Source organism: Centroberyx affinis, unplaced genomic scaffold, assembly GCF_046629955.1.
Source record: "Centroberyx affinis isolate AG114_WGS23_722 - 3 ecotype Tasmania unplaced genomic scaffold, CSIRO-AGI_Caff_v1 ptg003958l_1, whole genome shotgun sequence".
NCBI classification, from domain to species: domain Eukaryota; kingdom Metazoa; phylum Chordata; class Actinopteri; order Beryciformes; family Berycidae; genus Centroberyx; species Centroberyx affinis.
Genome location: NW_027281780.1, coordinates 607,882 through 631,973, shown reverse-complemented (window position 1 = coordinate 631,973; position 24,092 = coordinate 607,882). Strand labels below are relative to the sequence as shown.

Sequence of the window (24,092 nt, the reverse complement as noted above, 5' to 3'; positions counted from 1 at the left end):
CCATTTTCTCACTCGCAGTATGAGAAATCAATGACCCCGAGATGGATCTGTGTGAAATGAGATATGAGCCTCGTCTCCGAGGACCGGGCCGCACCCGGACTGACAGCTGACTGACAGGGGTTAACTGGCAGAGAGAGGGCCGGCTGGTCTGGAGGTGTAAAACAGACCCTCTCTCGCTCTCGGACTCTCTCACCCCAACATACAGCGGAGTGGGAGATAGAAACAGGTGCATGTCGAGGGTGGGGTTGATACACAAAGGCCAGTTATATAGCTGAGCTCCCAATGCAGTCCTGTAATTCATTTTTCCTGGAAGTTGTAATCCTTATTGTTTTTTTTTGTTTTTTTCCACATTGTAAACAGTAGTTTATCAAATTGTTTCAACATGTTTTTTAAACATACATACAAAAAAAATGAATGGCATATAAACATTATGTATATGGCAAAAACAGTAGTTACAAACAAGACAAATATATGCATATAAAAATGTTTATAATAAAATACTAAAAAACACAGTCTTCATCCAGTCCTTATTGTGAAGGAATTAACAGTCAATAATCAACCTGTTTCTACCAGGTATACATAAGGAAATGTGTATGGAGCTATGCAGAAAGCAGGGTTGGGGTCAATTAATGAATGAACTCATGTATTCCAGTTCAACTGAGGAATTTGAATTGAATTGGAATTTCAGGAAGTTTAATTTAATTCAATGAAATTCTGTGAAATTCAATGGGGTTTTTTTTTGTTTTTTTTTACTTATCAAATATCTGAGATTGTACATAATGTTATATATTATCAATACTGAATATCATAAAATGCTAAAGGGACCTTTCAGGTGGAATTTGATGCATAACGTAATCGTAATACATACATTATGATTGAATGTATTTGATTTGTTTAACCTTCTTCTGATTCATAATGTTTGATTTATAATGTGTAGTGAGTCGAGACAAACCACCTTAGAAGTGGAATTTCATGGAATTTAATGGAATTCAATTCACATTCAGTTTCCTTAGAGCTTGGTGCAATTCCTATTCCATTAACTGAACTGTAATTTAAGTTTTTTGGGTTTTTTTTTTTTTTTTTTTTTACCGCAAATCAATTTCATGTATGGCCCCAACCTTGCTAGAAAGTGAACGGCATATTATTTCAAACTGCTGATTGTTGCACTTCACAGTACCTGCACTTTAGCCCCTCATATACCAGAGCAAACACATTATGCAGTAATATTTTTCCATGTCGTTTCCTTGTTTTAATTTCAGTCACGAGAATTGTCTATGAAATCCATCCAATCCACGCCCCAAAATGTAACAACACATTAAAGAGCTTCCAGTATGAAAAACATTACAGTAGCTGTTTAGTTATCACACACCTCATTCCTCTGTATACTCCTCCCATAAAGCATATTAAGATAAAGCGTGACCCCCCCAGTTTCTGTAAACTATAACCAACACATACTTTTTCTGGGAATCGGTTCCCTGCTTCAAAGCTTCACAGTTGAATTTTCTCCTTCCTTATTGTTTGTTATGCCCTCTCTTACCTTTCTTATCACTTTTACAACCTCTGTTAAATGTGATATCTACAGTAACACAAACTAATGTGGCCGAGAGTTTTTACTGGAATAGCCAAGGAATGATAATGACTAACACTGAAGAAAGAGACTTTGAAGGAGATTATCTTAATTGTTCTTATCTTATTCTGAAAAATAGATGTTTACAGTGGAGAGTGATGACTCTGCAAGTTGCACAGCCTTTAAAAGGACGTCTGCAGTTGTACAGTACTCTCTCTTCTGCTCTGACTGTACCCGCAAGTGTGAAGATGGGCTGCAGACGCACAGACTGCCTTGAGAAGCCTTTATCGGGCCTTTGCTCAAGACTGGGGTCGCTTGTCGGCTCCTATCCCGTCTATTTCTTTGTGATTCCTCTTCTCCTTTCGGCAGCGTTTGGTGGAGGCTTCACTTTCCTCAAAGACAGGCAGGACAACGACATCGAGCGGCAGTTCACACCCAGGAAGGGACCCTCGAAGATCACGAGACAGTTTGTCAGAGAGAACTTTCCGTACAACGACTCCATGTTTTCAATAGAGAGGCTGTACGACAAGGGCAACTTTGCATCAATCATTGCTTTATCTACTAACAATTCCAATATACTGGCAAATGAGGCTTTTGAGGACGTCATCAAACTCAGCCATAAGATACTTAACATCACTGTGGACCATGGGCAGATGGGATTCAGGGAGTTATGCGCTAAGGCCAACGGGGAATGTGTGACAAACGACATCCTGGAAATTCTTCACTATAAAGCAAATGGAACCGGCCGAACCAGCATTGAATTCCCTGTACATACATACAGATCCAGAGCAATGTTTCTGGGTTCTGTAATTGGTGGAGTTAGGACAGACGCCAACGATTTGGTCACAAGCGCTCAGGCTCTGAAGCTCTTCTACTTCTTAGAGGATCAGGAAAGCACGGCTGAAGCTACGAAGGCGTGGCTGAGAGGATTCAAAAGGCTCTTATCAGCTGAGAGGGGCAGCAAAGCCATCACAGTATGTACAACACTGCCATTGATATGCAGTGATATCATATATATTGTAAAGCATTACAAAAAACGCATAGTTTTTATTTCTTTGCCTAGGATTTCTCTATCACTTACAGGCATTCTAGGGCCACAGGAATATTTATTACATCTCTTATCAGGACATGATAAATGATAAATAGACCAGAATGCAATGCAGCCACAAGACAGTGAAGGGTGCGACTCTTGCTTTTTGAAAAACTCTCTTGCTCTTGCTCTACGGTGAAAGTAATTCTGGGAAATGTAGGAAAAGACTAACTGAGATGAGGCAGGTTGAGAGAAATTGGGTACATCAAAAAATGTAAATTACATTCCATCATAAAATAACTGCTGGAATGCTTTGAAGTAAAAAGAGGATTTTTCCTAAGTTTATCTACTGTTGTACTGATACGCTGCCCTGAATAAAAGTGTTAGCTAAATATCTAAAATGTGTAATGCACAAATATTACAAAAAACAAAGAAACATTCCAGTGCATTTACTGAACATGTGAGTTGCCTGCAGTAAGCATGTACCAATCTTGCAGGACAAAGCACCTCTTCACTTCCTGGTGAGATCATCTGGTTTGCACGCACTGCTTTTGTCCTGTAATTCAAGCTGAGCTACCACACTGGTTTTATTGCTGTGGTGACATTGATGTGTAAACACTGAACCTGACTGAAGGGATTCTGTCTGTTGCACTGTAGGTGTCCTACTATACCTCAAAGTCCAGGCAGGAGGAGATTGAAAATCACACCACAGATGGCTTCCCATTATTCCTCATCACATATGCCCTTGCTATCACCTTATCAGTCATATCTTGCCTGAGGTAAGCAGCGATCTCATTGGCAGACATTTGTTGTCTATCATTGTGATTGATAACAGAAAGCCTGACTTGGGCCACATGAAGGAATAATAACAATTATAGCATTACCTTTGTTCAAAACAGGGTTATTATAGTTTTGGACTCTTCGTTACTTTTTATTTTTCTATAGTTTTCATCTTTTTATTTCTATTTAGTTTAAGTTAGTTTTTGGCATTGGTTTGGTAGTTTTAGTTTAGTCTTTGCATAATTTCAGTTCTAGTTTTAGTATTTTTGGTAGGAGTGGTATTTTTTTTAAAGGTATAATGAGTTCAGAATAGGTAATTTATATGTCTACAATAGGTATTTTCACAAAAACATATATAAAATATGAAAAAAGGACAAAAACTAAAAACATTCCACCTATATTTGTATTTTGTTTTAGGTTGTTTTACAAATAGACAAGATTTTAGCTTTAAGTTCTAGTTTAGCTTAGTTTTTCACAAATTATCATTTGTATTCCAGTTTACAACAGTGCTTTTTAACACCTTGTTTTAAAAGTTTTTTTGTTTACAATAATAACCTTGGTTCAAAGGTATTTTCCATGCTAAACATCTATGCATTTGTGATACCGGGCTTTGGATACAAATGTCAGGCAATGAGCTATGATAAATTTGAGGTTGCCAATCAAGATAAAACTGTGAAAAATAGCCTATGCATATACAGATACCTTTGTTATCTGCTTGAATTTGCATATTATAATGTTGTTTACCTCCACCCTGCTCTCTTTACCTCCTGGACAGACTGGACAATGTGAGGAACAAGGTTTGGGTGGCTGTCATCGGCGTCCTCTCCACCGTCCTGGCTGTCGTCTCTTCCTTTGGCTTGATGCTTTACATTGGAGTTCCCTTTGTTATTACTGTGGCAAACTCTCCTTTCCTCATACTTGGTAAGACAAAACCCTTGGCCTCTTATATGAACCTTGGCTACTTTTTCATGAACTATATGGTGACATATTTTAAACACATGGGGCGTGAGCCAAGCTTTCAGTTTTCTCCATGAATAAGATAGTAAGATACAGAGGTGGGGACTTGTGACACAATCATAATTGCTTGAGACTTGACTTGATGCATGAAGAGAAGACTTGAGACTTGACTTGACTTGACTTGGGTTCTGCTGACTTGGGACTTGACTTTGACTTGTACTTTGATGACTTGAAAAGGTTTCTGAAGTCTTGACAAAAGATCTTGTGTTTGTGTAAATGACTTAGATTGAAAGTGATGAGATTTGTTCCAGCAGACGACTGAATTTAAATTCTGTTTTCTGAATTTGTTTGGAATGATTGAATTTATTGAAGTTGAAACTGATTATAGAAATCAAACTCATGATGCTCTTACCAAGTTTGTATCCTATTAAAACCATATTGCATTGAAAAGTGCTAGATATTTAGTTTTCTTTAAGATATTAAATTGATACTGAACTCTTGATTTGTTCTGACTTGACTTGCTGTTCTACATTTAGACTTGAGACTTGACAATGACTTGGACTTGACTGGGTAATCTACATTTGGGACTTGACTTGAGACTTGTGCTTCAAGACTTGAGACTGACGTGGGACGCGAGCAAAGCTGACTTGGTCACAACTCTGGTATAGGTTATCATGACTCAGACAGGAGACAAGTCTTTTCTAGTTACACATGTTTTTTAACAATCACGTCTTCATTTTTTCAGGAATCGGCCTCAACAACATGTTCATCATGGTCTCCGACTGGCAGCACACCAACGTGAAAGATCCCGTTCCCTCGCGGATGGCTCACTCCTACAAAGAGGCAGTCATGTCCATCACCATCACCACGCTGACCGACGTCCTCAAGTTCCTCATCGGCGTCACCTCCGACTTCCCATCAGTACAGTCGTTCTGCCTCTACACAACCGCCTCCATCATATTCTGTTACATTTACACCGTCACCTTCTTTGGAGCGTTCCTGGCTCTGAATGGGAGGAGAGAAGCCAGCAACAGGCACTGGCTGACCTGCATGAAAATACCATCACAGGACCCCGACAATTGTTCTGTGATGTACAGCATCTGCTGTGTGGGAGGGGACTATGATAAAAACACTGGAGCAGAGAAAAAACAACCAGCTAGTATTTTCTTTAAGAATTACTACGGCCCATTGTTGACAAAACCATGGGTTAAGGGAGTTGTACTCTTCCTTTACGCTGCATATTTAGCTGCAAGTGTTTATGGATGTTTCCATGTGCAGCAGGGGATTGAGCTTTATGATTTGGCAGCAGATAACTCCCATGTCATCACATATCACGGGAAGGACAGGCAATACTTTTCTGATTACGGTCCAAATGTGATGGTTGCTGTAACTGAGGAATTCCCATATTGGGATGCGACCAAGAGATCTCAACTCCAGGCCTGCATGGAAGACTTTAAAAAGCTGCAGTTTGTAGATGAGCATTTATACACATCCTGGCTGGACTCTTACTTGTCCTACGGGCAAAACACACATTTAAATCTCGATGATAAAGACGTCTTTCTCAAGAATCTCTCTTCATTTTTTGACTTATTTCCTTTTTTCGAGCAGGACGTGAACTTCACCGGAGGCGCCATTCACGCGTCCCGGTTCTTCGTTCAGACTGTCCACATCGCCAATGCCAGTATGGAAATAGAAATGCTCGCCGGCCTTAAAGCCACTGCGGGCCGATGCAGCGTAGCCTCTTTACTGGTCTATCACCCGGCATTCATCTTCTATGACCAATATGGAGTAATAATCAAAACCACCATCAAGAACGTGGGTGTGATCACAGCTGTGATGCTGGTCGTCTCTCTCCTGCTGATTCCAAACCCGCTCTGCTCATTATGGGTGACTTGTTCTATCGGCTCGGTGTTTGCGGGGGTGACCGGCTTCATGGCGTTATGGGACGTCAGCCTCGACTCCATATCCATGGTCATCTTCACCGTCTGCATCGGCTTCACCGTCGACTTCTCCGCTCACGTGTCCTACGCCTTCGTCTCCAGCGAGAAGCCCGGTGCTGATGAGAAGGCCGTGGACGCGCTCTCCAGTTTGGGCTATCCCATACTTCAAGGGGCGCTGTCCACCATTTTGGGGGTGTCGGTGTTGGCCTGGTCTGAATTTCACATCTTCAGGACTTTTTTTAAGATCATCTTCCTCGTCATGTTGATCGGGATGGTTCACGGCCTCGCTTTCATTCCGGTGCTTCTGACGTTGTTTACATGCAGCTCAGATAAAGGCAAAAGTAAAGAAATGACTTTGAGCATCAGCAAACACTGACTGCTGCTGATTATTAAACTTGTTAAAACACTGTAGACATATTGTATAGCACAACATTGTTTGATGGATTGTCTAATGTTATCATATATGATGTCAAGTTGTCATTCTGTCAGCCAAATTGGGGGTCAATTCCCTTTCAGATCTCATAATTACAAATAGGAACTGAAACTGCCTGTAACAGTGATTGAGTTCAGTCTCATAAAATTTGGACTAAAATGGTCTAAGTCCCTTTTTTATAGCAAAACATTTACAGTTTTTGAATGTTGTTAAAAATCAATTTTCTGAACTGAAAGTGAATTTACCCAATAACAAATCAAAATTCAATGAAACCCTTTGTCAAACTATTTATGATGCACCTTAAAGTATGATGCATGTTGTAAGTTATTCATTGTTATATGTTCATTTTGTAGTCTTTTCTTTGCCGATATGCTTAATGGATGGGAATTCACGCTGATTGTGTAAACAGCATTTTTCTGTTTCACACCCCATATTATTTCAGTTATATTGTACTCCAGTTCTCAATGAACACCAGTTTCAGAGGAGCTGCTTCTTTGTTTTATACATCAACATAAAGTCTCCTGTTTCACATTGAGTCGTTTGCCTGCCTCGTGTGTTCTTGCTTTGCAGAAACTGACTTGTTTAAAACTTTACAGACACAAACAGCCTCAACATTCATTCTATCAATGAATGAATACCTGTGACTGGTGTGTGCAGTGCTATGAGGCCAATTACACCTTATTGCCCCTACTATGTTGATTATTAGATTAGATTAGATTAGATTAGATTAGAACTACCAAGCCTCTTAAATCAAGCTACTTAAATCAAAATTTATAGCAACTGGGACACAATTAATATACAACCCCAAATGAGTCCTTATAATAGCCTAACATACTATCTGTAATCACCATGGAATAAAATGGTCCAAATGTATAAATGGCACTAGGCAGCAGTTTGAATGAGCATTTGATCATGATGCAGGTGACTTGTTATTCTTATAATTCTTGGGGATTGATTGAGAGTGCCTTGAAGCTCCAATGGACGGGGAGTTTTGGTTCCAAAACAGAGAGCGGAATGGAAAGTGAGTTTTGAAAGCCAGAAAACTCAACACCTGGTGGAGTAATTGTTGAGTCATTGATCAACAACCCTATCAACCCCCCCCCCCTCAGATATATTATGGTCATTTTGTGGTATGTGGCAGTAAAATAATTTCTTACTGTCCCTTTAAGTGTTTTTGAAAGATTACTAAAACTGCATATCTTTCAAATGTCACATTATCCTAAATTGTGTATAAATGCGGTGCCTGACTATTTCTCATTTCTAGGAACAAGACATGTTCATCATGCTTTCCAACTGGTAGCACATTAAGGACCCAGCGCCCACATGGATGGCTCACACCTACACATGCAGAGCAAATTTTGGATTTTACATTTGGTCTTATGTCTGATTTTCCTTCTGTGCTGTATTTTTGTCTGTACGTAAGCACTATCACATAGCACTAATAAATACAATCAACATTAATAGAATCAATCAAGTACATAATTCACCAAAGAAAATCAGTCAGTTTTAAATCATTCTGTGAGGAGCAGACATCTGCAGAACATCCTGAGAGTGTAAACCATGATGCCCAAGCTTTGTGGACATGTAAGATGATGAAGATCTGGAGAGCGGACCAGCAGCCAGGCTTGGTGGCACCTGTAGGCCTGTCAACAAATCCAGTAGGTCTTTCGGCTCCGGTTCTGCTCTCCCTGGTGGCTCCCGCCCGGCATGCAGGCCGACTCCCAGCTCTGTCCCCCTCCGTCACGCCTGTCTTCCCCCCCTCCTCCTCCTCCTCCTCCTCCTCCCTGGACAAGATGCCTCCAGCCCACACAGCGTGACGTGACACGGCCCTCCACCCAGGAGAGAGAGAGAGGGAGAGGGAGTGAGAGAGGGAGAGAACCTGAGGCAGTGAACTAATAAGAGAGAGAGAGAGAAAGACTGATGGATTGTTGAAGAAGTAGAGAAATAGATTGGGTCCCCCCTCCATCGCTTAATAAAACCCTGATCCTTCAGTGTAGTCTGCTTGGCTAACACACATGAAGGAGCCACAGCATGCTCCTACTATAAATGAGTTTATTGATTGGAAACATGTCTAGGTTGAAGGGAAGGCATGGCTGACTTCTCACAGCGCAAACAGGCGCTGTAGCTTTGGAAAACTGGTTGCATAGTTTTGTGTAGGATTTCTGTTCTGCTAGCTTACAGCGGTGGTTCCCAAACTGGGGGGCGGGACCCCCCAAAGGGTCCCTAGATAATTTTGGGGGGTCATGAGATGATTCATGACAACAAAAGAAGATATTTCTACAACTAATTTATTATCATGTGTATTTGTTTCTCAAATTTGTGCTTTTTTCTTGTGAAATACAGAATATTTGTCACCCTCTACACCTCTTCTGACAATCAAATGAAACGACCTGCAAAGGGAAAATCATTTTTTGGGTGAACTGTTCACCTCTCTGCATTCAGTCTTGCACATTTTCAAATTATATTCTCCTCTCACTAGTGTCAAGATATTGTTACTATTCCAATCTTCTATTCCTCCTCCTCCTCCTCCTCCTCCTCCTCGTTCTTCTTCTTCTTCTTCTTCTGCTTCTTCTTCTTCTTAATCACAGTGAGGCAGATTGTCACAGCGCCATTTCTTGGCTGTTAAGAGCAGGTTTAAATATTAATGCGCTAACAGGAAATCACCTCTCTTACTGGCATCTATGTGTCGCCTAGCAACCACCTTATTTAGCTACTGTTCAAGGAATATATACTGCCGGGCTATTAATTAAAAACAAAAGCTTTCTTGAACATTTTTTTGTTTTGCATTTTGTATTTATTGAACTTTTTTTGTTTATAAAAAAATCACTGTAAATCACGGCAATCCGGTGGGTTACACCGGATTGCCGTGATTTACAGTGATTTCTTTTAGATCAGCTGAATGGGATTTATTGGTTAATTTTCCATTTTCGTGTCTTCTTTCAGAACCGGACAGCTCCTCCACCGCTCCACCAAACCCTGCGCCATATGATTGACAGAGGAAACGACCATACGCGGATCAAGGACACTTCTGGAGCCCTATGAGCTGATGAAGGAGCCGGGCTTTCAGGGCGCACGGCTCCTGACGCGCCTCTCCACGGTTTTACTTACTGCTTGTTGTGGTCGGAAGAGGGCGGAGTGCGTTTGTCATCCAAGTGTGAAGTAGCTGCCTGACTCGGTGCCTCCAAAAAAAAAAAAAAAAAAGATCCCCCCCCCCTCCTCCTCCTCCTCCTCCTCCCTCCTCCCTCGTTTCGATTCAGTCTATGTAGCCTACACGCATTACAGTCTAGGGAGGACGTTCACCGCGCAGCAAAGCCAAGACAGTTTCTTGGCTTGTATACCAAACGAAACCAGAGAGAGAGAGAGGGAGAGAGAGAGTGAGGGAGAGAGAGAGAGGTGGGGGGGAAACAGCTGCAAGCGGTACTCAACATCAACAAGCTGTATGTGACATCTGTAAAGAAGAATAAGGGATTTGACGAGCACAAGAGGGGATTTTCCTTACGTTTCCCCTCCTTTTATCTCCAGGAGCAGAGGCGTGGAGCTGGCAAGAATATCCTACAAGTGTTGAAGTGATGGTTTAGGAGGAGAAATTTACCAGATTTTTTTTTTTACTGTACGTCCGCCCGCCGCCACTATATTCCGAGCAGCAATCCCCAAACATCTGTGGACGAGATGGCTGTTTTCCGGCTGTCGCTGCTGCTGCAAGTGGGATTTGTTATCGGATCCAATCATAAATATGCAGAATGGTCAGCGCATGGGAAAGATGTCAGACCACAGCAGCCGATTTACGGCGCTCAAACGCATCATCGGCGGCTGGCGCATCTCCGCGCGTCTCACCCTCCGAGGGAGACGACGGAGCTGCCGCAGAAAATAGAGGAGCATCTCCCGAGGGTGGTCACGGCGTTTCTGCACACGGGGGACTCGACCACCTTAAAACACGCCAACTGCTCGCGGAGGTACGAGCTCACCTCTCTGCGGGGAAGGTCACACGCCGCCCCGCATCGCTCCATGAGCAGCGTGCTGGACACGGTGGTGCACGCCTCAAACTTCCTCAACATGATCCTGCAAGCCAACAGGTCCAGGGAGCAGAGTCTCCGGCGAGACATTGAGTGGTACCATGCCCTCGTCCGGAGCATCCTGGAGGGAGACTCCAAGATTCACCGGGCGGTAGTCACTTTCAACACGGACCCGTCCGCCGCGGGGCCCACGGTGCTTCTCCAAGCCACCAGGGCCGGAGGAGAGATCGTCCTCCAAGACCTGTCCAGCGTGGCCCCTCACCATCTGCACAACCGCACGGTCGAGACGGAGTGGTACCACGACGTTAAAGACAGGAAGAAGAAGCCCACTTTCCATAAGAGGGTGCTGAGCCAAGATTTCCAGTCAGTTGACAATTCTTTGAAAAGAGGGGAGAGTTTTATCCCGGACAAAACGCACATCAAGTGGTCTGCGCCCTACCTGGAGTGTGAAAACGGGAATTTTGCTCCCCGTTGGCTTTTGACCTTATCAGCTGCTTTCTATGGCCTGAAGCCCAACCTGGCACCCGAATTCAGGTAGGTCCATATAGACAGAGAGGTACTAACTTTGAACTTTGAACCTATGATTAGTTGTGGTGGGAAATATAAAGGTGGGTAAAGCAGTTGGTGATCAGCATGAAGCAACCACAGCCACCATGCAGGATAAACAAAAATCTGTTAAAAATTCAGAGAAGCATTGATTTGCCCTTAAAAGACCCCATCATCCTATGGCTTAACTTGCACCAGTTTTATGCCACTTACTTTGTTGCATAGAAACTATGAATTTATGTCAAAAAGGTTTATGTCAGCCTAAAGGTGGAAAAATAGAGTTGAGGTGGGTTCATCCTCCTCTCCATCCCCCAATCTTCCATCTCCATTAACACAGTGTTATGACTTTAGATCATATGGCTGGATAGGGGCCTATAAAGGTGAGCATATACCTGTCTCTCTATTCCCCCCTCAACATGCTTGTTATCCACACACCACAGCTTCCCACCGGCCTCCTCTCGTTATACTAAGGGGTTTTCTTCTCTCCTCCAGTCTGACAAGGCGCCCGGATGCTAAAAATAACCCTGGATGTAGCAGCGGTGGAAACCTCTGGCTACAGGCCTAATTCATTTTTCAAACTCGCTCACCTCCTTTTACTACTGGGGAGATGTTGTGCGCCCCTTTCTCTCCCTCCTTCAAGGGACGCTGCTAAAGCTGTGATGAGTCAGAACCCGACCGAGACGACAGACAGACGATCTCACTCAAAGGTGCAGCCGACAGCAGATGAAGAAATGCTGAAATATGCCTGATGTCTGTGTTTTCTGTGTAACTGATGTTCTGCAGCCACCTCTGCTGCTCAGCCTCTACCTGCAGGTCTAATCTGCCGTGTTTATGATAGCAGTCCTGATAAGCTCTGGAACAGTCAGGCTCCATAGGATTCTGACCGATATCTTCACAATGAATATTTAATCCAGATCGCTAGTTGTGTGCACTGCCTTCAATGAATCTTTAATTGATACACTCAAGTCGCTCACAGGCAGGCATGGATTGCAAATGAGTCAAAACCTACAGTGATTATACTGTAATAGACTACCAGCAGCTACATTACGTTGTCCCAAAGCCTTTCAGAGTAGCTGGACGGTTTGGATCCCACTCAGGACTTCTAATAGTCAATCAACCTGAATATTCTGCTGATAAATACTAGACAACCGCACTCAGTTTCACAGCAAAACACAATATTTCCAGTCTGAAGTCACAAATAGATGAACAATTTGGTTGGACAGTTGCTCCCAAAAGAAACCATATGATTAATTCTAGATAGTCAGGAGAAGCATTGCCAAAAAATGCCAATGGAACAGCAGTTTTATTGTCTGTTTATCGCATTTCGATTGAGGCCTTCTCTGTAAGAGCAGAGGTGTGACACGCGTTGGTGTTTTGTATTGTTTGAGGTCCTTAGGGAGTGGCTTATTCAATGCCACATAGGCACTAAAAGAAATATCCCCCAGTACTGCAGCAAGAAGAGCAATACCCATTCATAAAATACTTTTCCTTCCACAGGATAACAGTTGATAAGGATAAATCAACATTGTCACATTTTGTTTTCCAGTTTATCATCACTCCTGATAATCACATTTTCTTTTGCAGCTACTCCCGTCTTTTTCCCATTCATAGCTCCTCTCTGGCATCTTAGTTTATTTCTTGACTGCCTGATATGAAACTAACAGTCGCCTCCTCAGCCTCAGCACCCAGGCAAAGACAAGCGGGAGGAAAGGAGGGAAACGTTCGCTAATATAGCTGCCTCAGACATCAGCTCTCCTCCGTTTTCTCCCTCCAGATGAATACACAATCAATACAACAATGAATTAATAATGAAAGATGTAGAACAACAACCCTGCATGGGCCATCTTGCTTCCAGCCTCTTAACGCTCCAGTCAGTCTCTTCCTGTTTAGAGTGACGATGATGCTGAACCGCCTTCTCTTGACTTGTTTTGAGTTTTACGCGTCAGAATGAAATGAAATGCTTACGTATTCGGTTGATTTCTTTTTCCGTCTCAGCCCGTTTTCACGTTTCTCCATTTTGTTTGCTGAATACACAGGTGCTAAACAACTAGTGAACCTATTCCATGCTGTGTTAGTTGCTGGAGCAGGAGTGTATGGACATGTGTTTGTGATAGATCGACCTGTTGTTTCAGCGAAGGTGTAAGAAATCACACCTCTCACACTTCATCTCTTCTCTCTTCAGCTGCAGTAGAGCCACAGGGGAGGCAGCTTAGACCACACAGAGAGGACTGACTGTTTTCAACCGTGCAGTGTGTGTGTGTGTGTGTGTGAGTGTGAGTGTCTGTGTGTGCAATTGTGTACACACCGCTATTGGAGGCTGAGGCATTCTTCAAGAGGATAGGTGCAGTCCTAATTGGCAGATCACTCTCACTTCAAACACACACACACACGCATTCACATGTGCACGCACACACACACACACAAATACATAGATGTGCAAAAACCTGTTTGAACATGCACACAAAGTGAGAATAAGCAGGAGAGGAAGGAAGGGAGAGGGAGGGAGAGAAGCAGTGGTGTATGAAGGGAGAGGCTGAGAGGATCAGCTGTGTTGGGAGAACACACACACACACACACACACCATAGTTCAAACTCACAGACCTTTCACGGCACGGACCTTAATTGCTTTGAGGCTGAAACTCAGGAAGTCGCAGCAGCAAATAATAAGGCAAACTAATTGAAACTATCTAAAAAAGTACAACCAAATGTTAAGGAAATATATATTTTTTTATCAGCGTATTTCTCCAAAGGCCAAGTGGGTTCTAATTAGATGGCAGAATCCACTTCATTTCCGCTTGGCTTTGCTTTCCCATTTTGCAGTACAAGCAGCTAGTATCTGGACAGCCTGCCTGCTGTGGGACATCCAGCCGTCTTTCTGAGTGGGAGGCCTTGAGCGCCGGGAGATGCCAGCAGCATCTGCTGAGATGGACACCATCCAGAAACAGATAGGAAGGAAACCCCACAATGCCCCGAGCTAGAAGCAATATGATGCCGCTAAACTGAGATGAAAGATACACTACCAGTCAACAGTTTGGACTCGCCACATTTGTTTTTATTTTTATTGTTTTACACATTTTAGAATAATAGCAAATACATCAAAACTATGAAATAACACAAATGGAATTATGCAGTGACCAAAAAAGTGAATCTATTTTATATTTTAGATTCTTTAAAGTAGCCGCCCTTTGCCTTGATGGAAAGGCAAAGGCTTTGGAAAGAAATTCATACACAGGCATGAACTTCACTATTTATATTTGTGTAAGAAACAAAGTTCAAGCGTTTAAGCATAAGCCTTTAGATCAAAATGGCTTTAAGATAATGAAAAACATAGTACATTCAATCAGGTGTGTCCAAACTTTTGACTGGTAGTGTGGCAGGAAAAAAGTTTGCAGAACTGTATCGGAGATTGGGAGCTTAACCGCCTTAATCCGTTCAGAACAGATTTCTTATTTGCCCTGTGAAGATGTAAAAACGTTGAAATTATCATTGCACTTGATTTAGATATAGCACTGAGGTTTTTCACAGAGCGTAACCTGAAGTGTGTGTGTGTGTGTGTGGGGGGGGGGGGGTGTTAAGGATCCCTAAGGTGTTCCTTCTCTCTCTGTTGACGTCACTGGGACTCCACCGCTCAGTGAGGTGGCTCGTCAATACGCTGCCTTCATCCAGTAAATGTCAACATTATAAGAATGCCAACTGCCCAGGCTCTCCGGGATCAATATGGTGCTGCTGTAAAGAGATATTATGTTCATGATGATATCACTAATGATGGGAATAATCCAGGTGATTTTGTTAATATTAATCATAGACCAGATGCTGGTGTAATTCAGATTCCCCTCCAAGGATTATATATCTGTAATGTCCTTAGGTTTATCCCTTCGTAATCTGGTTTGGGAGAAATAGAGCCATGGAATGATAGAGGAGGCCTTGGGACTGAGGTATCCGACTGATAAGAGCGCTTTATTGGGTTCCTACACAGGTCTGGAAATTATGGAAAATTATGGAAAAGGAGTTGTGCAATTTCTAGGTCTTGAAAAGTTTTGGAATTGAACAAAAAGTCTGTTTAAGTATAGGGAAAACTGTTGTACACACTTAAATACACATTTTATGAAGCTGGAGACCCACTGTAAAATTGTGATATACTCTGAATTTACAAAATATTAGGGATACTTACTCTTTTCATGAAGTACACTGATGAGGTGAATCCAAGTAAAAGCCATTATCCCTTATTGATTTGTCTCTAAACCAATCACAAAGTAGGAAATGCAGATAAAGAGCAGCAGACGAGTCAGAGAAGGATTTTGAAACTTTGAGACAATTGAGATGTGGATTGGGCAAAAGAGGCTGCAATTCCATATCAGGGAAATATCCTTAATGTTTTATATATTCAGTGTATGTTGCGACAATATTCCACATGAGGATCATTACAGTTTTCATCTATATTTTGAAGTGGAAAATGGATGGGAAGCTATATCAGGATAATGTTGGAGGAGGATATTGCTTTTTGCATGAATGTTTGTCAGGATTAGTTATAACTGTTTAGGATATTATGAGATGGCAAGAGTGGAAATACCAAGGACTTAAGTACTGATTATTAAAGATCTTTCATCTGTTTTCATGAACTATTCAGTTCTGATGTGGCTTGTCAACATCTACAGTAAATACAGCAATCTCTTCACAACTGTCAGGTTTGCTTTTGTCAGTAAGTCAAAATATCGAACGATCCTCCGAGTTGACGGTCGGTTTGCAGAGGAGGGTTTTCAATGACAAGGACGTCAAGAGTTCAGAACCACTCAAGAAAATGGCGTCGTCCGCTTTGTCTGACAGCAGCGTCGCCGTGGGCGTCCCGTCTCTTTTGATGGCCGGCGACAGAACTCAATAAAGTGACCCGGGTCGCACGGAGACATCGGTAGGCAGGCAGCATCCTGCCCAGCGGCTAGACTCGCATTAGCTTCTGCTCGTCCTGTCGGCTTAATGCATTTCCATCACATAAGAGACATTTTCCTCGGGAAAGGCTGCACAGTTCTGGCATTGTGATCGTTCTTTGACGTAACGCGTGAACCGTGCTCTTCTGAAAAGGACGGCTGTGTGTTTCTGTCGGGACGCTGGGGCAGGACGACTCTGCACGCAAGTCCAGTGAGGCATGCGGCCCTTCTGGCTACATGGATACATTAAAGGATAATACCCGTGTTTTTTTTTAAGTTTGTGTCAGTCATCCAGGTCTCTCTCCCTTACATTATTAGTCGTAGTTGGAGATATCAGCGCTATGGTAGTGTGGCGGGAAAAAAGTTTGCAGAACTGTATCGCGGATTGGGAGCTTAACCGCCTTAATCCGTTCAGAACAGACTTCTTCTTTGCCCTGTGAAGATGTAAAAACGTTGAAATTATCATTGCACTTGATTTAGATATAGCACTGAGGTTTTTCACAGAGCGTAACCTGAAGTGTGTGTGTGTGTGTGTGGGGGGTGTGTGTTAAGGATCCCTAAGATGTTCCTTCTCTCTCTGTCGATGTCACTGGGACTCCACCGCTCAGTGAGGTGGCTCGTCAATACGCTGCCTTCAGCCAGTAAATGTCAACGTTATAAGAATGCCAACTGCCCAGGCTCTCCGGGATCAATATGGTGCTGCTGTAAAGAGATATTATGTTCATGATGATATCACTAATGATGGGAATAATCCAGGTGATTTTGTTAATATTAATAATCATAGACCAGATGCTGGTGTAATTCAGATTCCCCTCCAAGGATTATATATCTGTAATGTCCTGAGGTTTATCCCTTCGTAATCTGGTTTGGGAGAAATAGAGCCATGGAATGATAGAGGAGGCCTTGGGACTGAGGTATCCGACTGATAAGAGTGCTTTACTGGGAATTATGGAAAATTATGGAAAAGGGGTTTTGCAATTTCTAGGTCTTGAAAAGTTTTGGTCCGTCGTGGGCGTCCCGTCTCTTTTGATGGCCGGCGACAGAACTCAATAAAGTGACCCGGGTCGCACGGAGACATCGGTAGGCAGACGGCATCCTGCCCAGCGGCTAGACTCACATTAGCTTCTGCTCGTCCTGTCGGCTTAATGCATTTCCATCACATAAGAGACATTTTCCTCGGGAAAGGCTGCACAGTTCTGGCATTGTGATCGTTCTTTGACGTAACGCATGAACCGTGCTCTTCTGAAAAGGACGGCTGTGTGTTTTTGTCGGGACGCTGGGGCAGGCTACATGGATACATTAAAGGATAATACCCGTGTTTTCTTAAAGTTTGTGTCAGTCATCCAGGTCTCTCTCCCTTACATTATTAGTCGTAGTTGGAGATATCAGCGCTATCTTCGTTTTCTTCCCTTTAGATTACATTAATTGTTGTACAGTATAAAAAATAACTTCCACACGCTTAAAATTGCCCGAGCTAGATAATCATTCACAGTAAACACTGAAACACAGTAAACTTAATTTGGTTTTGTCAGCGTTTCTGTTTTATCTGTTATTTCTTTGTGCCCGAGTTGAGTTGAGTGTTTTCATATCAGCGCTGCGTTACGTTCCGCTCTGCCTCCTGTCAGTCACCTGACTCCCACAGAGAGAAGTGGAAGTCTCCTCCAGGAAATAATCCCTCAAAAACATGTCGCCTTACAAACTTTACTGTCACATCCACGTCTTTTTATTTGGGGTTTTTCAGCCTTGTTTTTAGCTTTATTAGCCGGGACAGCAGTTCATTTCAAGCTAGGTGTGACACCGTAAAGTAAATTTAACAATCATGCATTCCTAAATGATTGGGGAAGATGTAACCTAGATGTACACAATAGTAAATTGGCTATAACTGTAAATGACACCGGTATTCTCCTTTAAAGTAACTTCCAGTCCCCCTCCATCCATGTGCTTATATCAATCTCATGGCATCACACTCCATCGCCCACTTTGTCTCATGAGCGATTGCTTAGAATAGCCGCTAATAGAATAGAAGCTTGTTCAGAGCTTGATCTGGTATTAGGCATAATCCATTCAATGTCCTCCATTGTTTTACCACAACATTGTGCCAAAGAAATGGATTTGCTATCAAATTAACTCTAGGAAAAAAAAAATGAATCTCTCCTCGTAGAATTTTTTTCAGATGTCTTTTCAGTTTCACGCTCAGCTGAAATTCAGACTGCAGCACGGCTCTGTGTGCTGTGCAGAGAAGCTAAATGGACTAATCAATCTCAGAGACCATTTTCTGAGGCTGAATGGAGACGTACAGCTCAGAGCATATAGGCCTAACGTTCAGTATTCATTCATGAATACATCAAAGAGTGACTTGTAACAAAGAGGGCAGACTGAGGACTTAGTGGCGAGCGCGTTGTGATGAATATCCTTTTGTAGGCCATGCGCAATTACGTAGGTTTACCCACAGTGATGAGGGGGTTACATCAGCCGACTTCATAATGCCGGGGCTAACATTAGCGCTGCCGTCCGTCTGACCGCTCCATCAAAAAAGAGCAGAGCGGCGGTCGGTGGGACGCCCCTCCTTTCTCCGGCCTGGCCTTTAGACCCGCAAAAGAATGGAGGATGAAAAGAGAGAGCGCTCTATTTTCCCAGGGCTCCGCTATCTCTCTGTGATAATCCCGTCTGCGAGCCCGAGGGCCCGATGGCCGCCGCGATGTTCAAATCACGCCGATAACTCAATATTATCGTTTATCGTCTTTCAGTAGAATCATATAGATATCGTGACACACAATTCTGCTGTCTAAACTGATGATAACAAGCTAGCTTTACTTATAAACAAAATGAGGTATGAAACATTTGTTAAGGAGAATTATTTAGAAAGAAATATAATCCCGCACACTTTCTACACTTGCATAGTGCGACTTTTCAGTCATAGGACCTTCATCAGGCAAACATCCAAAGACTTTTGGGTGGGCAAAAAATATACTTTTTTTAAGGAATATTATTTGAAAATTGCAGTTTTGTTTGACGTCACAGCTAACATTACCATTCGGTTCAATGGGATGAACATGAATTTTATTATTGAGCGTGATTTTGCATACGTGAGTCATATCGTGATACAGATATTGAAAAAAAATCCCAAAAATGATTATGGCGACATTGATTTTTGCCATATCTCCCTTTCGTATTCACTTCACCGCCTCCGTTTCAAACCTCGTCTTAGACATGCGGAGGCTTCAGACGACTACACATGCTCTTTTTTTTTTTTTTTTCTATTTCATGTGCCATATGTCCACTTTGGCTACGATGCTAAAGATTGCCTGGAGAGTCGGAAGCAGAGGAAAAAAAAAGAGGTGTGTGTGTGTGTAGAAGAAAAAGGGGGGAAAGCAGACAGTATGTTCTTGTATAGGCTCTCATGCGTGCGTTTGCAAGCTTAACCCAAGCAAACGTTAACGCTTCATGCTGTGTGTGTGTGTGTGTGTGTGCCAATGGACGTCATGTGACTGTGAGTATTGTGTTTGTGTGTTTCCTACCTCATTACATAACAGAGGATTGAAAGTGAGGTAGTTTTTCAGCAAAACAACCAGCAGTGCGATGGAAAACAGCGAGGTCAGTTCGCCCCGAGGCAAGACCGTAGCAGCAGTTATTAATAACAGCAGTACAGGCAAAGAGAGTGTTGTACTCGCCCTGCGTCCACTGGGAGCCCGGTGTAGTAAACCAGCTCCTATACACCTGGAGAACATGCCACACCAGCAATATTTGTGTATGTGTGTAAGTGTGTGTGTGTGTGTGTGTATGAGAAATAGAAAGCAAGAGAGACAGAGAGAGAGAGAGAGGAGGAATATTGGCCTCTAAATAATGCCAGTATGCTTTTTCACCTCATGTTCTAAATATTGTCAATCCACAAGATTCTCGTTGTTTTTATTTTTTATTTTGGTGATATATTTGGTGATAAGTGCTCATTGCTGTGGTGTTTCTGCACTGCACTTCTCAGAGATCACCTGTCAATCAAACAGTGGGGGCGGGACAGTGACGTCTTTTTCTTTGGATTTTGTCTTGATTTTGAGTTTCTCTTTTCTTTGTCTGTTCAGCCATGGTGGCTATCGCTGCTCATGCTAACTACCCAGTTCTTCTTCTGTTTATTCCAATCAAACCGCTGCTTCCAGTATCGTGAAATGCATAACTTCCTAACTTCCTTCCTACACTTTCATTAGCTTTCAGAAACTGTGTATAGGTTGAATCATTATTGTTTTTTGCAAGAGTTTGTGTTCGTTTGTGTGTAATGGTTTTTGCAATTCACACTGTTTAGATAAATTACAATATGCACTCTTTAGGCCATGCAGAGCCTTAAGAGCCCTGCATGAGGGAAATCCAGTGTGCGCTCATACACCAGGCAGTACGGTAGAAATCAAACAAGCATCAACCAACTGGGAGGCTGAACATCCACGTACCAGTAGCTTGGTGATTCTCCAACTGTAGCGGCTAAGACCTCACACTCTTCTCAGCGATTCTCTTAGTTCCAACAACACTGTGCTGCCACAGCACAGAACAGGTGGAGTTTCCACTGTAAGCTGTGTTAATAATTAACAGTTTAGAAAAGCTAATTTTCCTGATCTGCATTAATCAAGCAAGGTCTCTGAAACAGAGATAATCCAGGCACCGAGGCTGCACCTGGAGTAGAAATAAACAAGGTGACGAGATAGTGCTTAACTCTAAGCTCTGCACAACTATGGTGTTTCTACTACACAGGTGTAATGTGTCGTGCTCATACTGTAACACACAGTGTGGTGTGTTGTTCCCTTGTGTTTTGTTTTCAGTTTGGTTTAGTTTAGGCACCCAAACATCGTTGGGCCCAATGTGAAAATCTCTAAAAGTCAATCCCTCGTACTAGGGCTGGGCGATATGGACAAAATCAAATATCAAAATATTTTTGAGCTAATACCTCGATATCGATATTGCGACAATATTTTTAAATATTTAAATAATTATTAAATATTTACACAATGAGATTTTTGATAAATAATCATCAGTAATGTGGATATAATGACTAAGTGGGTAAAGGCAAATAATAGAATTAGAATAATAGCTAAAGCAGTCTGGTAAGTTCAGAAAATTACATCACTTTACTGTAATGCAGCCTTTAAAACCAGGAAAAGACAACACTTATGCCATATCACGATATTACGATATCCAAAATCTAAGATGAAGAGATATCTAGTCTCATATCACGATATCGATATAATATCGATATATTGCCCAGCCCTACCTCGTACTCATTCTTTCATCAAAACTGCAGGAAGACTGGAGAGAGGTGTGAAGAGCGTTGTTCATGTCCCAGGTATTAACTGTTCTGCGTTAGTGTCTTGCCACTACGGGCTCTTTAAAAAAAGTGGCACCGGGGGCAAAATGCATTAATAATACAGATCGTGGCACTCTAATTGAAGCCTTATTAACCCACTGTCACTAGTAGGAACTTGTACAGCTTGAAGGGGAAAATCCACCCTGAAACGGAAATGACACTTGCCCTTCCTACAGTTCAGTCTTCATGAATGTAAGCGAGTCTCTCCTCGTTAAAAGCAACACAGTCATCAAGAGACAAATCCTGGAGCTTCTCTATTGATTGGGAATCGACAAAAGTTATTGATGACAGTGCTCAGCGTGTGTTTATGGTGACATAGGCAAATTTTGTGTTTAAGACCCATTCATTTTATAACAAAATATAGTCAAAGCTCTAACAAACACCCCAGGAGTCAAAGGTCAGTCACCAGTTCATTGTCAGTTAAGCAGCTGCATGTTTTTTATCTGATTAAGCAGATTAGAGTCCTGATTCTGCCTGTAAGTTATACTGACATTGTATACATGTGATTTTCCTTCTATACACAGGTTTTCTTTTCTATTTATGTCAGTGTCAGTTGTTCTACACACAACTGGTGTGTGTGTGTGTGTAAGAGAGAGAGAGAGAGAGAGAGAGAGAGAGAGAGAGAGAAAGAGAAATTCAGCAGAAAGCTGGTTCAGAGAAATGTCACTCAGGTCCTCGCACTCTCCTGATTTTCATTCGCGTTCATTATCTGGGTGTCATGAAACAACGCTCTCCCCAGCTATTACTATGTGGATTGTTGTACAGTACATTTTCACCAAAGCGCTAACATTGTTTAAAGTAAGTATAGATTTTCTAACAGCACTTAGCCTCAGGCCCTGTTCCATTTTTATGGCTGCCAGAAGGGTTAAGCATCTACATGTGGCGAGGTCGCAAAGACACTGTAGGATTTTCAGGCATCTTTGTTGAACTGCGCAAGTCTGAAATGTGTTGCTGCGTTTATTGATCTATAAAGCAAACAAACGGGATATAAAACAGATATGCAACTGGATCGCCTTCGGGTTGTGTTTACAAGAAACTACAACTTGTTTGTGCTGTATACACATAACACATATATATTCAGCCACTGGTTTGTCTTGTGTTCTGCAGCTATCAACTAGAAATGATGCATACTAGTAGTATAGGTGAAAGTAATGGTCAGAATGAGAGAGAGACTGATCAGATCTGATGTTGATTGAAGTTCATCATAATGTTTCAACTGGCCAAAATGTAGTTGGGACTTTTTCCTTTCAAAGTTACCACTGCTGAGCGTCGTGTTCATTCATCCATCTGGAGTGCGTTGTCTCTCTGTCAGGCTGTCAGTCAGCTGAACTGTAGTAGAGGAGATTCAGTTTCTTTAGTGTTTGACACTGATGAGGTCTAAATCAGTTTAACTTAAGTGCAGCCAACTTAAGTGCAGACTAAATAACATGTCAGCTATAGGACGTTTGTTTTGTGTTAATTTAAAAAGGGGTACGCCTTCCTGAACTGCACATTTTTTATATCATGTTTGATTTCATTTTTCATATTATTTCATTGGTTTTCAGAGGTAAGATTAGTTTGTATTATTGAAATATGAGTTGAAAAGCTGAAAACAATCATATCCCTTTGTATGCTTGCAATAAACAGTTTAGAAGATACTATCCTATATATAGATATCTGGATTTGTATTGCAGCATGAAAATGATCACTTTTTGGTCACAGGCAGCAATGACATTTATTCCATCATCTAGCCTGAATATGCAAAGATATAATCATTCATAACGTTTTAACTATACAAATAGAAACATGGGGCTTGAGTCATTGTTTTCAAATTAAATCCTGTTTAAAACATTTAAATATGATTTAATGATCCTTGAATGAAATAAGAGATATGTTGGTGGAAACCCGACCTACTTCTTTGTTGTAATTGGACTTATTCCTTTACTGAGGATGTAACATTACTGTAGTGCGTCTTGCTAAGTGTATGTTGGCAGTTACATTCATTATTAAGTTGTAGTAGTGAGCTATTATTGGTAATTAGATTTGTTCCATTTGCGCTTATAGCTGGCAAACATGCAACTAATGCTAGGACAGTCTGATTTACTTCCCATGTTGTGCTCATCAAATTATTTGAAGAGTGCATTTCTGAAACTCTATCTTTGGAAAAAAAAAAACATTACCTGAGTTCATTACTCAAAGTTCCTTCAATATAGAGAATACAGTCTGTAAAATAAAGTAGTATTATTTTGTCAACCAAGGACTTAAGGTACTTGGTCCTTTTAAGAAACACCATAATTTGTTTTTTACATGAGTTGGTGTCACTTTTATCAACTGACAGATATGTGACTTTGCAGTGAAACTCTTAATTCCTCAGCAGTGTTAATGGCGTCTTGCTGTCTTGCAGGGGCGTGGTGCGAGTGGACATCAATCTGCAGGATGTTGATATCGACCAATGCTCCACTGACGGCTGGTTTGCTGGAACCCATCGATGCAACCTGACCACTATGGAGGTGAGTTCGCCGAACACACGGACCAAGCTGCTGATTGATCCGCTCCATAAAACCGTACAGTTACCTACACG

At 42.0% G+C, this 24,092-nt stretch overlaps 2 protein-coding genes across 2 annotated transcripts in view; both read left to right on the top strand.

Moving 5' to 3' along the window:
• Positions 1 to 1,815: 1,815 nt before the first annotated feature.
• On the top strand, positions 1,816 to 6,650 carry LOC139663219 (patched domain-containing protein 3-like). The gene is made up of 4 exons (XM_071541835.1): positions 1,816 to 2,541; positions 3,255 to 3,376; positions 4,153 to 4,298; positions 5,080 to 6,650. Exons 1-4 carry the CDS (start codon positions 1,816 to 1,818, stop codon positions 6,648 to 6,650), a joined length of 2,565 nt encoding a protein of 854 aa, XP_071397936.1.
• A 3,726-nt stretch (positions 6,651 to 10,376) lies between these two features.
• gpr158a (G protein-coupled receptor 158a) overlaps positions 10,377 to 24,092 on the top strand; it is a 67,785-nt gene continuing 54,069 nt past the window's right edge. Inside the window, exons 1-2 of the mRNA XM_071541845.1 lie at positions 10,377 to 11,254; positions 23,916 to 24,021. Of these exons, the coding sequence (XP_071397946.1) occupies positions 10,377 to 11,254; positions 23,916 to 24,021 (984 nt within the window). The remainder of the gene's footprint in view (positions 11,255 to 23,915; positions 24,022 to 24,092) is intronic.

What these genes read in the sequence shown, in the direction of transcription:
- LOC139663219 (XM_071541835.1), top strand. Translation starts at nt 1,816, where the DNA reads ATGGGCTGCAGACGCACAGACTGCCTTGAGAAGCCTTTATCGGGCCTT. An exon ending in TCAGTCATATCTTGCCTGAG is followed by an intron (nt 3,377 to 4,152) that starts GTAAGCAGCGAT and finishes CCTCCTGGACAG; the next exon opens with ACTGGACAATGTGAGGAACA. An exon ending in CTCTCCTTTCCTCATACTTG is followed by an intron (nt 4,299 to 5,079) that starts GTAAGACAAAAC and finishes TCATTTTTTCAG; the next exon opens with GAATCGGCCTCAACAACATG.